This window comes from Gorilla gorilla, chromosome 21 (assembly GCF_029281585.2).
Source record: "Gorilla gorilla gorilla isolate KB3781 chromosome 21, NHGRI_mGorGor1-v2.1_pri, whole genome shotgun sequence".
Classification (NCBI taxonomy): Eukaryota; Metazoa; Chordata; class Mammalia; order Primates; family Hominidae; genus Gorilla; species Gorilla gorilla.
The window spans coordinates 55,938,579-55,951,296 of NC_073245.2; the positions used below are offsets into that span (position 1 = coordinate 55,938,579).

A 12,718-nucleotide genomic window follows, 5' to 3' on the forward strand; every position below is an offset into this window, starting at 1 on the left:
TGCAGGGTCTGTCTGTGGTGCCCCCACCTCCAGGGAGTGTCAGAGGCACTAGCATGTTCTTGGATTCTCAGCACAGCTCTGAAGCAAGCACTGGGCCCCATCCCTCCCCCAGCCCTGAGGGGAGTGTTGAGATGAGAGTTGTCCCCTCTTTGCCTGGCACACTGTGTGTACCACAGCATCACCTCCCTTTGCCCCAGACCGTTCTGTTTTCTTTTGCTTGGCAGGCACTGCTCACTTGTATTGAGCACCCACTGATTGCCAGAGCCAGTGCTTAATGAGTAATTATAGTACCTAACATTGGAGTGCTTGCCACGTGCCAGGCCCATCACTTGCTACCTAATGTGTAGGCTCTTAGTTGGTCTTTAACAGCCTGTGAGGTGGGTAGTGGACTCATCAACAGAGAGAGCACCCCATGCTCAGAGAGGTTAGGAGAGTTGGCCAGGTTCACACAGCCGGTGACCTCCAGGAACAGGAGTTAGACCTTGCTGTCCGGCTCAGAGCTCAGGCTCTTTCCACAATGACCTTCAGCGCCTATTGGAGTTACTGCATGCGTGGAAATCCCATCTTCCCTCCTCTGCTCTGTCCACTTCAGTGGTCCTTGTAGGATGTACTTCTGGTCTACCAGACACTGTCAGTGCTGGGTCCTCCCTGAGTTGGGGTGTGGGCCTGAGGTCGGTCCTGCCCCCCAGCTGGCCTCCACCCTTAGGAGTGAACTACCCCAGGGAACCAGAACTCGGCTTTAGTGTCTGGGTCCACTCAGAAGCCAGAACCCAAAGACCAAAGTGGAAGCCTCTGTGTCCAGAAGCCTTTTGGTTTGTGTTGTGATTTATTGGGTAAAGGAAGGAAAACCTGTAGTGACTCACGGGCTTGTTCTAGAAGCTGAGTAACTTCGGGAAGACCGAATCCTCTTAGCTCAGCTTCCTTGGTATGAAAGGGAAAGTAATGCTTCCCTAGCAGAATTGTGGGGATTGGAAATAACTTTTGTGAGCTGCCCCAAGGAGGCATCAATGATGAGTGACATCCCATTCACTGCTCTATATTTCGTTCTATAAAAATATCTGCAGGCTGGGTACTGTGGTTCATGTCTGTAATCCCAGCACTTTGGGAGGCTGAGGTGAGAGGATCACGTGAGCCCAGGAATTTGAGACCAGCCTGGGTAACACAGTGAAACACAGTCTCTATAAAAAATAGTTTAAAAAATTAGCTGAAGCCGGGTGCAGTGGCTCACACCTGTCATCCCAGCACTTTTGGAGGCCAAGGTGGTCAGATCACCTGAGGTCAGGAGTTCGAGACCAGCCTGGCCAATATGGGTGTGGTGGCACACGCCTGTAGTCCCAGCTACTCAGGAGGCTGAGGCAGGAGAATTGCTTGAACCCGGAAGGCGGAGGTTGCAGTGAGCGAGATTGCACCACTGCACTCAGCCTGGGCGACAGAGCAAGTCTCCGTCTCAAAAAAAAGTAAAAAATAAAAAATTAGCCGAGAATGGTGGTACATGTCTGTAGTCCCAACTACTTGGGAGGCTGAGGCGGGAGGATCACTTGAACCCAGGAGTTCAAGCCTGCAGTGAACTGTGATTGTGCTACTGTACTCCAGCGTAGGCAACAGAGTGAAACCCTGTCTCTTTAAAGAAAAAAAGAATCTATGAAAATATAGATGTATAGTCATGGAAAACTTTGAGGAAATGCATGAAATATTAATGATTGGTCCTGGGCTGTGGGATCATACTTGACACTTAAGTATTTCCCTTGATGAATGAGTCCTTTTGTATTAAGAGCATAGTAATTGCAATTCCTAACCTCCCTCCCTGGACAGGACCCTGATGCTTGGTGTGACCTGAGTAAATTTGACCTCCCTGAGGAACCATCTGCAGAGGACAGTATCAACAACAGCCTAGTGCAGCTGCAAGTGTCACATCAGCAGCAAGTCCTGCCACCCCGCCAGCCTGCCGCCCCAGTGCCCAGCGTGACCGAGTACCGCCTGGATGGCCACACCATCTCAGACCTGAGCCGGAGCAGCCGGGGCGAGCTGATCCCCATTTCCCCCAGCACTGAAGTCGGGGGCTCTGGCATTGGCACGCCGCCCTCTGTGCTCAAGCGGCAGAGGAAGAGGCGTGTGGCTCTCTCCCCTGTCACTGAGAATAGCACCAGTCTGTCCTTCCTTGATTCCTGTAACAGCCTCACGCCCAAGAGCACACCTGTTAAGACCCTGCCCTTCTCGCCCTCCCAGGTGCGTGGACCCTACTCTGGCTGCTTATTGGGTCGGTACAGACACCTAATGTTCAGTGCTGGGGCAAGGGTGAGCAAAACCAGACCTGGCTCTGCCCTCATGCAGCTTATGCTCTGGTAGGAAGACCAGTTAACTAAAAAAGACTCAGAAAATGTGATAATCAGGATGAAAGAGAAGGCTTACGGTGCTGCATATGTGTATCTAGTCTGGGCAAGTCCAGGAAGACTGCCAGGAGGAGAAGGAGGATGCTGGTAACTGGGTAATGAAGGAGAGGAAGAGAACTGTCGTGTTTGTTCAGTCCATGTATGGAACCTATTTCATAGCAGACTTGCCAGCACTGGGGAGCAAAGATGAAGATGATGGGTTGTCCCCAGCACTGGCTGGCCCTGCCTGGTCCTGGGAAGACCTGGGATAGCCAGTGCTGGGGATGGGCTTGTAATGAATTAACCAGAATAGAGTGTGGGAAGTGCCATGTGATAGCAATTGCGAAGTCACTGAGAACTCACTGTTCTGGGTGTTGCCCCTGGGTGCTCTGTTAGTAACACACAGAGCCTCGGGAACCGGGATGGGTGCCAGGGTCTCTCTGAGATAGAGGTCATGGGGGGCACCTGGCCTTCCTGCAGAGAGGTGTCTGGGCTGGGTCTCCTTGAGCACCTTGACCAAAGGCACAGAAAAGGAAGGACAGAGTGGATGTGTGGAGTGGTGAGGGGTGGCGCAGGGCCTTGGTGGGCCTAGGTATAACTTAGGGCTTTGGCTCTCATTAGGTTTGTTCTTCCTGTGAGGCTGTGGGAGAGAGCGAGGCCCTGAGGTGGCCTGGTGCAGGAGGCCACCCTGTCATCACGGGTCAGGATGGCTAGTGGCATTTTGAGAGAGACCCTGTGTCGGTTTGCTCCGGCTGCTTAACAGAGTACCACAGACTTGGTGGATTTGACAAGAAATTTAGCAATGCTGGTTTCTTCTAAGGCCTCTCTCCTTGGCTTGTAGATGCTGGCGGCTCCTGTGTCTTCACGTGGTCACCTGTTCCTAATCTATTATTTTTTCTTGTAAAACCTCTTATTTTATAATGTTATAAGGACACCCGTTATTGGATTAGGGCCCACTCTAATGACTTTATTTTTTTATTTTTATTTTTTGAGAGTCTTGCTCTGTTGCCCAGGCCGGAGGCTGGAGTGCAGTGGCACGATCACAGCTCACTGCAATCTCCACCTTCCAGGTTCAAGCAATTTTCCTGCCTCAGGCCCCTGAGTAGCTGAGATTATAGGCATGAGCCACCATGCCCGGCTATTTTTTTTGTATTTTTAGTAGAGACAGGGTTTCACCAGGTTGGCCAGACTGGTCTCGAACTCCTGACCTCAAGTGATCCACCTGCCTCAGCCTCCCAAAGTGCTGGGATTACAGGCGTGAGCCACCGCACCTGGCCTAACAAACCACTTTAAAGGCCCTATCTCCAAGTATTAATACAGTCCCATTCTGAGGTGCTGAGAGTTGGGACTTCAGGATGTAAATTTGGGGGAGACACAGGTCAGCCTGTAACATGCCACAAGTGAGGGCTGCTGGCTGGAGAAGGAAGGCAGCGGGTCCCTCAGCTACTATTTGGGAAGCTCAGGATGATGGAGCGTGGTGGCCGCTCTACTCCAGAGACCGCATTCAGGGTGGTGACCCTGAGGGTTGCAGATGGCTCTCTATTATAGCACCTTCAGGGCAGGGAGGGAAGAGAGGGGGGTGCTTCAAAGGATGGATGTTGGCTTAGATCTAGATTTGAGTCTCACTTCTAGCACTCAGTGCAAGACTCAAAACCTCTCTAAGCGTTGGTTTTCTTATCTGTAAAAGGGGGATAGTAATAGTGCCTATGTCTCAGGATTTGTGGTAACTAATTGAAATTATTTGTGTGAAGTGCTTAGCACTGGCAAGAGAAGGTGCCCTCTAAATGATAACCCCACCGCCACCAGCATCACTACAACTGTCACATGCCTTTTGCCTTCACAGGTCAGTTCAGAGCTAGTTTTATTTCTTCTGAGAAGGAGCCACTCTCCCACAGTTGGCTTCCTGTGCCTTAACTGCGTCGTCAGCACTCGAGTAGAGATGGCAAAAGCTAGGATTAGGGTGACGGAAGCCCAGAGGCCTGTGTGAACCTGCTTGGTGGGCTCCTGGCATCGATCTGTCCCAGTCCTTGTTCTCGGGTGTCTGATGGGTCAAGAGGGGACCTCAGTATCAGAGCAGATGTTTTGGGGGAGAGGCTCAAGGATCTCTCCCCATGATCCCCTGAGGTCTCAGGGATACACATGCAGGTCATCATTTTGTCTTGTTCCCTCTCTCTTCTTTGGCAGTTTCTGAACTTCTGGAACAAACAGGACACATTGGAGCTGGAGAGCCCCTCGCTGACATCCACCCCAGTGTGCAGCCAGAAGGTGGTGGTCACCACACCACTGCACCGGGACAAGACACCCCTGCACCAGAAACATGCTGCGTGAGTGCTGCAGTGCCCTCCACCTTCGCCGTCCTCTCCCTCAGCAACACCACACCATGGGCCTCAGGACCAGTGGTGGAACAGTGGGGAGGGGGCACCCTTGGAATAACACTGAAGACTGTTTTAAGAAAGCCCTCTCCTTTCTGGCCACCACGATTTATCATTTTTATCAATATAGTTTTGGGCTCCACCTTTGCTTTTCCTCATTTGTATTTTTTAATTTGATAGTTTCCTTTTTTGTGATCCTCCTGCCTCAGCCTCCTGAGTAGCTGGGACTCCAGGTGCATGCCACCATGCTCAGCTAATTAAAAAAATATTTATTTATTTATTTATTTATTTATTTTGAGATGGAGTCTTGCTCTGTTGCCCAGGCTGGAGTGCAATGGCGCGATCTTGGCTCACTGCAAGCTCCACCTCCCAGGTTCATGCCATTCTCCTGCCTCAGCCTCCCGAGTAGCTAGGACTACAGGCGTCCGCCACCATGCTCGGCTAATTTTTTGTATTTTTAGTAGAGACAGGGTTTCACCGTATTAGTCAGGATGGTGTTGATCTCCTGACCTGGTGATCCTCCTGCCTCAGCCTCCCAAAGTGCTGGGATTACAGGCGTGAGCCACCACACCCGGCTAAAATTTTTTTAAGAGGTGAGGTCTTGCTACTTTATCTGGGCTGGTCTTGAACTGGCCTTAAGGTGTTCCTCCTGCCACAGCCTCCCAAAACGCTGGGATTACAGGCGTGAGCTACTGCACCTGGCCCTCGTTTGATAATTTTCTGTCTCAGGAATGGAGAGTCCAAATTAGCCTGAAAAACATAATCTCTTCCCCTTCCTAAGGTTTCAGGTGCAAATTCGTTGTGTTTGAACAGCCTTATGTGCAGGGCGAAAGTGCCCAGTCCCTCTATCAAGAGTGGACACTGCATTCCTGTCCTCTGAGCTTATGGAGCACGGCGTTTTCTGTCTGGAAGCCTGTACAGGTTGCTCGCCAGCCTGCTTTTACAATGGAAGTGCTTTTACAATAAGTTTACTTCCTCGGGTCATCATGATTCTAAATTCCAGGTAGAGAGAGTTGCTTAACTATTCCTCTGCTTGATACATTTGCTGGAGGAGGAAATCGCTACTTTGTGATTCAGAAATCAGCTCAGGAATTTTAGCCCTGATAGTGATACATAATTTCGGGAAAAGATTTGTGAATCCCTTAGTCAGAAATCAGTCTCCAAAGTCCGGCTCAGTGGCTCACACTTGTAATCCCAGCGCTTGGGAGGCCAAGGTGGGAGGATCACTTGAGACTAGGGGTTTAAGACCAGTCTGGGCAATATAGGGAGACCCTGTCTGTACCAAAAAAAAAAAAAAAGTTTTTTGTTTTTTTTTTTTGAGATGGAGTCTTGCTTTGTCACCCAGGCTGGAGTGCAGTGGCGCAATCTCGGCTCACTGCAACCTCCGCCTCCGGGGTTCAAGCAGTTCTCCTGCCTCAGCCTCCTGAGTAGCTGGGATTACAGGCACGCGCCACCACACCCAGCTAATTTTTGTATTTTTAGTAGAAACGAGGTTTCACCGTGTTGGTCAGGCTGGTCTCAAACTCCTGACCTTGTGATCCACTCGCCTCGGCTTCCCAAAGTGCTGGGATTACATGTGTGAGCCACTGCTCCCAGCCAAAAAAATTTTTTTTAATTAGCTGGGCGTGGCCGTGTGTGCCTGCAGTCCCAGCTACTCGGGAGGCTGAAGTGGGAGGATTGCTTGAGCCCAGGAGTTTGAAGCTGCAGTGAGCTATGATTGGCTGCTGCACTCCAGCCTAGGTGACAAAGCGTGACTCTCTTTCTAGTTTTTTTTTTAAAAAAAAAAAAGAGAGAAAAAAGAAATCAGTCTCTAAAGAGTTGATCTAAAGCGTAACTTAGATAGGTTTCGTGAGAAATGATTGTCCGTTCAAACCAGAATCTTGGACTTCGCATCTAAACCCTTAAACAGAGATGCTGTCACTACAAAAGGCATTGATACTTCTCTCTCTCCCTTTCTTTCTCATCCATGTGGCCTCATTTGTTGCCTCCTTCCAATTCCTTTTTTCCATAGGAAGAAGCATCTCCAGTGCTTCATTCCTCTTTAGATCCATATTTCCATCTGGTTCCTTCTGAAGGCCATCCTTTAACCATGTAGTGTGGGCCTGCTGGCGATGAATTCTAATTTTTATATTTTTTGCTAATTTTTCTATTTTTTTGTAGAGATGGGGTTTTGCCATATTGGCCAGGCTGGTCTCGAACTCCTGACTCAAATGGCCTGCCTTGGCCTCCCAAAGTGCTGGGATTACAGGCGTGAGCTGTAATCCAGCTGTTATTCCTTTGTAGAGAATCTCTTTAGTTATCCCTCAAATTTGACAGGCTGTATGGTGGTGTGGTATTTCTCTATTTTTCTCCCCGCCTGGCTTTCGTATCAGACTAAAGATTCAAACCTTGAGCTGAGGAAGTGTTTATTTCTTTAGTTTTTCTTTCCCTGTCTGCCCCTTCTCCTACCTTAGGGATTCCTTCATATATAGGCTGGATTGGTCTCTGTGTCTTTTTCGTCTTCATACGCCTCTTCACCATCTTAAGCCATTTCCTTAATCTTCGGAGAACATGATGGGATTGTTTTCTGATTCACCAGTTTGGTTGTCTGTGGTTTCCAACTTGCTGAATTCTCTGATTTACAGAGCTGCATTTTTTATCTCCAAGCAATCTTTTGAATTCCCTTTTCAAGTCAGCCTCCCTGAGTTTTCTTTTTGAGACAGTCTTGCTCTGTTCCCAAAGTTGAATACAGTGGTGTGATCATGGCCCACTGCAGCTTCTACCTCCCAGGATCAAGTGATCCTCCCACCTCAGCCTTCTAACTAACTGAGACCACAGGTGTGCACCACCATGCTTGGCTAATTTTTTTGTTTTTTTGAGAGACAGGGTCTCACTGTGTTGCCCAGGCTAGTCTTGAACTCTGGGACTCAAGCAATCCTTCCGCCTCAGCCTCCTAAAGTGCTGGCATTACAGGGGTGAGCCACCAGGCCCGGCCTCTCCCTGAGTTTTCTAATGTGTGTATATACACTCTTTTTTTTCTTTTTTCCGAGACAAGGTCTCTCTTAGTCACCCGGGTTGGAGTGCAGTGGTGCAATCATGGCTCACTGCAGCCTTGAATTCTGGGCTCAAGTGGTCCTCCTACCATAGCCTCTGGAGTAGTTGGGACTACAAGCACCACCATGGCTGGCTGATTTTTTTATTTTTAGTAGTGATGGAGTCTGTGTTACCCAGACTGTTCTTTAACTCCTGGCCTCAAGTGATCCTCTCCTGTCAGCCTAACACTAATCCCAGAGTGTTAGGATTACAGGCGTGAACCACTGCCTTCGGCCATGTGTGTGCTCTTAGTCCTTGTTGATGCCACGAATTAGAGAGGTTCTGGAATTTTCTCATGTTCCTCAGAAACTCCATGTCCCATGGAGATGCTTGAGTGGCTCAGATTCACCTCTGTGAATTGTGGTTTGAACTGTAAGATGTGTACATTTGACTTGTGCTTATCTGTCTTCACTCTTCCTTACAGAGGGGGATCTCTGTGTGTCCCAGATGGGGGATAACAAGGGTTTGGGAAGAGACTGTGGATCCCTGCCTAATCTCTAGGTCCTGAGGAAGGAAGAAAAGAATGGTCTGCATTTGTTCTAGTTTTTTATCTCCCCATGGAGTGGCTGGCCAGCTGCGGGAAGTGGAGGCGGCGAGGCCCCAGGCTGCTGTTTCTAGGAGTTGGCCTCATCACCAAGGTCCCTGGCTACCTGGGATGTTTCTCTCATCCTCTAAGTGCCCTGGTTATGCCATGAGAGTCAGCCATGGTGGTATCTCCAGGTGACTAAGGTCACATACCAGCACACAAGGGTTCGTGTTTGTGGAACCTGGTAGCTTCCTTCAGAGCTGACATTTGCCCACAGCCAGCCTGGCCCAGCCCCATACCACCAGCCCTGGCGCTCTGGGGCGTGAGGTGCCTTTTCTGCCCCCCTGCTCTAGGGCAGGTGGAAGTCACCCATAGTGGGTCTACATCTGATAGAAGCATCTTACAGTTCTGCTTCTGGACCAGACCATCCTGGGTTTTTCTCTATTCTGCTGAAGGGTTCCCTCCACGTGTCCATCACCTCGGTGAACTCTTGGGAGACCTGGGAAGATGCTGGCCTCACCTCTTGCCCCTCCTTTCCCTCATTGTGCTGCCACCATCCTTCTCACACAGGCTCTCCAGGGAGAGCTGGGCAGGATGGGATCTTCCTGGGTTCCCACCTTGCTCCGTGCCCCCTCTCACTGTTCCTGAAGTGTGGCCATGGACTGCCTTGTTTTCTGGAAAGTCCCAAGTCTGGACCATGACTGAGCAGCATTCTTGGCTATCTGCCACCCGTCTGGGGCTCCTGGCCCCTCTTAGACTCCCCTCTCCCTTCTGTTTCCCCCGAGCCCCTGACTTGGACCTGCAGGGTGGGGAGAGGGATGGGACGAGAACCTGTGCTGGGGCCAAAGGTCGCACTGGGGGAAGGTGGAGCCAGGGCAGCAGAGTGCCTGGCATCGGCCCCTATCCTGTCACTAGTTCCCCCGTTCTGGCCCCTGGCAGGTTTGTAACCCCAGATCAGAAGTACTCCATGGACAACACTCCCCACACGCCAACCCCGTTCAAGAACGCCCTGGAGAAGTACGGACCCCTGAAGCCCCTGGTACGTGGTGTGGTCGCTGCCGTGGATCTCTGCACAGTGGGATCCCTTCGGTTCATCCAACCATGTTCAGTCCACAGGACCCTTCCCTCTGAGGTCTCATTTGATTCTTTCTCCTGAGAAGATGCAGAGATCCTGATAATATAAATGGGGAAGCTGAGGCTGCTCTTTGTCACTTCCCCCGACTGCTCCTGAGCACCTGAGTTTGCAAGCACGCGCCGGCTGGTGCTAGAGACATGGTGGTATCCCGTGACACTCAGCCTCAGGATGGGGGAGACTGATGTGAAATACAAATAACTTAAACACTTTCAGGCAAAGATAAGCACTGGGCCTAGTTCAGAGAAGTGGCAAATTGCTGCTCTGGCCTGTCTCTGACCAACTCCCAGTTCTCTACAGAGCACGGGAAAGCCCCTCGGGGACGTCTTTCCTGCAGTGTGCAGGCTGCCCTTCTCCCCTGCTCTTCCCAGTTGACGGGATGGTTGTGTTTTCTCTATGAAAAAAGGAGTTGGCACCTTGGGCTTTCTGAAACACACAGGTGTTTTAGAAATCAGTGGAGGGTGAGAGAAAGGCATGGTTGTGGAGGCACTGGACTGTGAACAAGGTCTGCAGCGGGTCCCCCTGCTGTCTCTCTCCACTGCATGGAGCCTCCTATGAAGCCCAAGGTGGCTGGGGGCTGAGGCTCCCTTGGGCCTGCCATGGAACTGATTCTGAGTCAAGCAGACTTCCCACGGACCATGCTACATGAGCCGAGGTGAGGCACTAGTTAGTGCTCCTTTCCTGTTGCAGTGGAGATTCGGCTCCTCTGTACTAAAATATCTGCGTGCTCTCCAAACAGGTGTGAGGGCAAATCTCATGACCTTAGCAGCTGTAATTAAAGTTTGCGGGGGCTTTTCGGATGACTTATGAGGAGTGGCTGTGATTCGCACCTTTCGCTCTTGGTAGCACTCTCCCTCCCCTGTTCTCTGTTGCCTGAAGCTGGAGAGGTCCTTGGAACCCCCAGGCCTGAGAAAGGGAAATGGGTTTGAGAGCCCCCATTAGTGTGGAATGAAGGGTTGAGTGAGCCTGGGCTTTGAGCTGTCGGGATCCTAATTCAGCAGCTGTGTGACTGTGTGCCAGGCTGTTGATCTCTGAGCTTCTGTTTCTACCTGCTTAAAATGACAGTTACTGCACAGGGCTGTGTGAGGGTTACAGTGCGTCTCTGGGCTGCTCCCAGCCATGGCAGGCCCCTGGGAATCAAGGTCATCAGCTGCTTGTCCAAGGCAGCAGTTAGTGGTTGTGAATGGTGCATGTGAGATCTGCATTCTGGTGTCAGGCCTCCTTCCTGCCTTACCCAGGACAGCCCAGTTGCAGCTGGGTTGGTCCCACAGTCCCACACACACACAGCCCGAGTGTGGTGCCTCACGCGGGCTGCCCCATGCCTACCCACAGCCACAGACCCCGCACCTGGAGGAGGACTTGAAGGAGGTGCTGCGCTCTGAGGCTGGCATCGAACTCATCATCGAGGACGACGTCAGGCCCGAGAAGCAGAAGAGGAAGCCTGGGGTGAGTAGGGTAGGGGTGGGAGAGCCTGGGCAGGGGGAATTGGAGCCGTGGCATGGGGGAGGCGTCTGGGGACAGGTTGTAGAAAGTGAGGCGCTGGGGAGAATGGGGGCGTAGCATATCCCCTTTGCCCCCTTTTGCACGGTGGTTGTTGAGGAAACTGACAAGATAAGGACAGTGTCTCTGGGACCCTCCTCTGCTCTGCTTTGAAGGATTCACTTACTTATCCAGCATTGTGTTCGGACCCTGCTCAAGTGGAGCTGGGCTGGATGTGGTGGATGGAGCAGCGATTACGACCCAGACTGGATCTCCCCTTAGTGTTCAGGGGGCAGAGACAGATGCTAGACAGACACACCATGACTGAATTCACAGGGTACCAAGGGCTGCAGAAAGGGAGGTTCCAAGGGAATCTTTTGGGTGGAGGCGAGGTGGTCGGGATGAGCCAGCCAGGCCAGGCAGTGCCTGGCTGAGTGTCAAGCTGCATGAGCTGGGGGTGGGGGAATGGGTTCAGGTGAGGTGGAGTCTGCAGGGACTCCTGGGCAGGGGGGCAGGGAAGGGACTGTCCCAAGCCTCCGTTCTATGCCAGCCTCCCTCCCACTGCGTCGTTAGCTTTCATGACAGTGCGCGATCCCTTCGAGTCTCCTAGTGCTCCTTTTTCCCAGACTGCTCTCCTCAAGGGAGAGCTGGGAACGGTGGGATGTACAGGGTGTTAGGTAAGGAGGGGAGGTGGGCGGTCAGCCTGGGCGGGACTTGCCCGAGCTGGCACCCCATGTGCACGTGGAGAGAGCTTGGCCTCTGGCCTCCAGGGTCCTCCCTGGCCTCTCCTTGGTGGGGATGGTTGTGAGCCATGGCAGCCCCTGCTGAGTGCACTGTTGGGTAGAGTGGGGGTGTGACTCTCAGAACCACTCCCTGGTATCGGAGCAGACCCTGGACCTGCTTCTGTGAGGTGCACGGTTAGGAATGGGGCATTCCTTGATTGTATTAGGCATTGTAGAGGGGCTTGTCCTGAGGGGTTTGTGTTCCCATATTACTGGCCTGTGGGTGCTATTTTAGGTGTTACTGGGGTGATTCTCTGCTGGGCCTGTTTGAGGGGCTGTGTCTGGTCCATTCGGGGTGAGAACAGGTCACTTCGTGGTGGAGGTTCATGCTATGTTCCTGCTCACTGTCGCAGCACCTGGCAGGATAGGGTCTACCTTGGGTACAGAGTCTAATGGGGCCATGGGGCCTAACTATCCCAGCCACCCCATTCTTCTGACAGCAGATTCCCACTAGCTGGGCCTTGCTCCAAGTCTGCACTGCAGCAGGGCCTGGTTTTGTGACCATCCATGGCCATGACCATCCAGGTGCTGACCATGGGGAATCCAGACACTCACCCTAACCCCCTTCTATCTGCCAACCCCTAGCTGCGGCGGAGCCCCATCAAGAAAGTCCGGAAGTCTCTGGCTCTTGACATTGTGGATGAGGATGTGAAGCTGATGATGTCCACACTGCCCAAGTCTCTATCCTTGGTAAGGCTTCAGCCACCCATGCCCCACTCCAGAGCTGCCCCCAGGAGGATGAGTTCTCCTTGGAAGGCTTCTGCCCCTTGGAACTGTTGAGTTTTGGAGAGGACCCTCAAGGTGGAGTTAGTGTAGTAACTCTCCAACTGGGCTTCTGGAACCCTGGGCTCTGCAGGGAGGGGCTATCAGGGAGGGTGGGTCCGGGCACCCACTCATGGCTTCAGTCAGCAGCTCTGCTTGTCTCTCACAGAAGGTTTTGTTTGGCAGAGTTGCGCGGCTAGGACATGTTTTAAAAACAGGCGTCT

General features: G+C 51.9%; 1 protein-coding gene across 1 annotated transcript in view; it reads left to right on the top strand.

Moving 5' to 3' along the window:
- The window catches only part of MYBL2 (MYB proto-oncogene like 2), a 51,933-nt gene that overhangs the window by 36,070 nt on the left and 3,145 nt on the right, over positions 1-12,718 (top strand). The window contains exons 8-12 of the mRNA XM_019017475.4: positions 1,813-2,226; positions 4,554-4,693; positions 9,279-9,378; positions 10,804-10,917; positions 12,318-12,422. Of these exons, the coding sequence (XP_018873020.2) occupies positions 1,813-2,226; positions 4,554-4,693; positions 9,279-9,378; positions 10,804-10,917; positions 12,318-12,422 (873 nt within the window). The remainder of the gene's footprint in view (positions 1-1,812; positions 2,227-4,553; positions 4,694-9,278; positions 9,379-10,803; positions 10,918-12,317; positions 12,423-12,718) is intronic.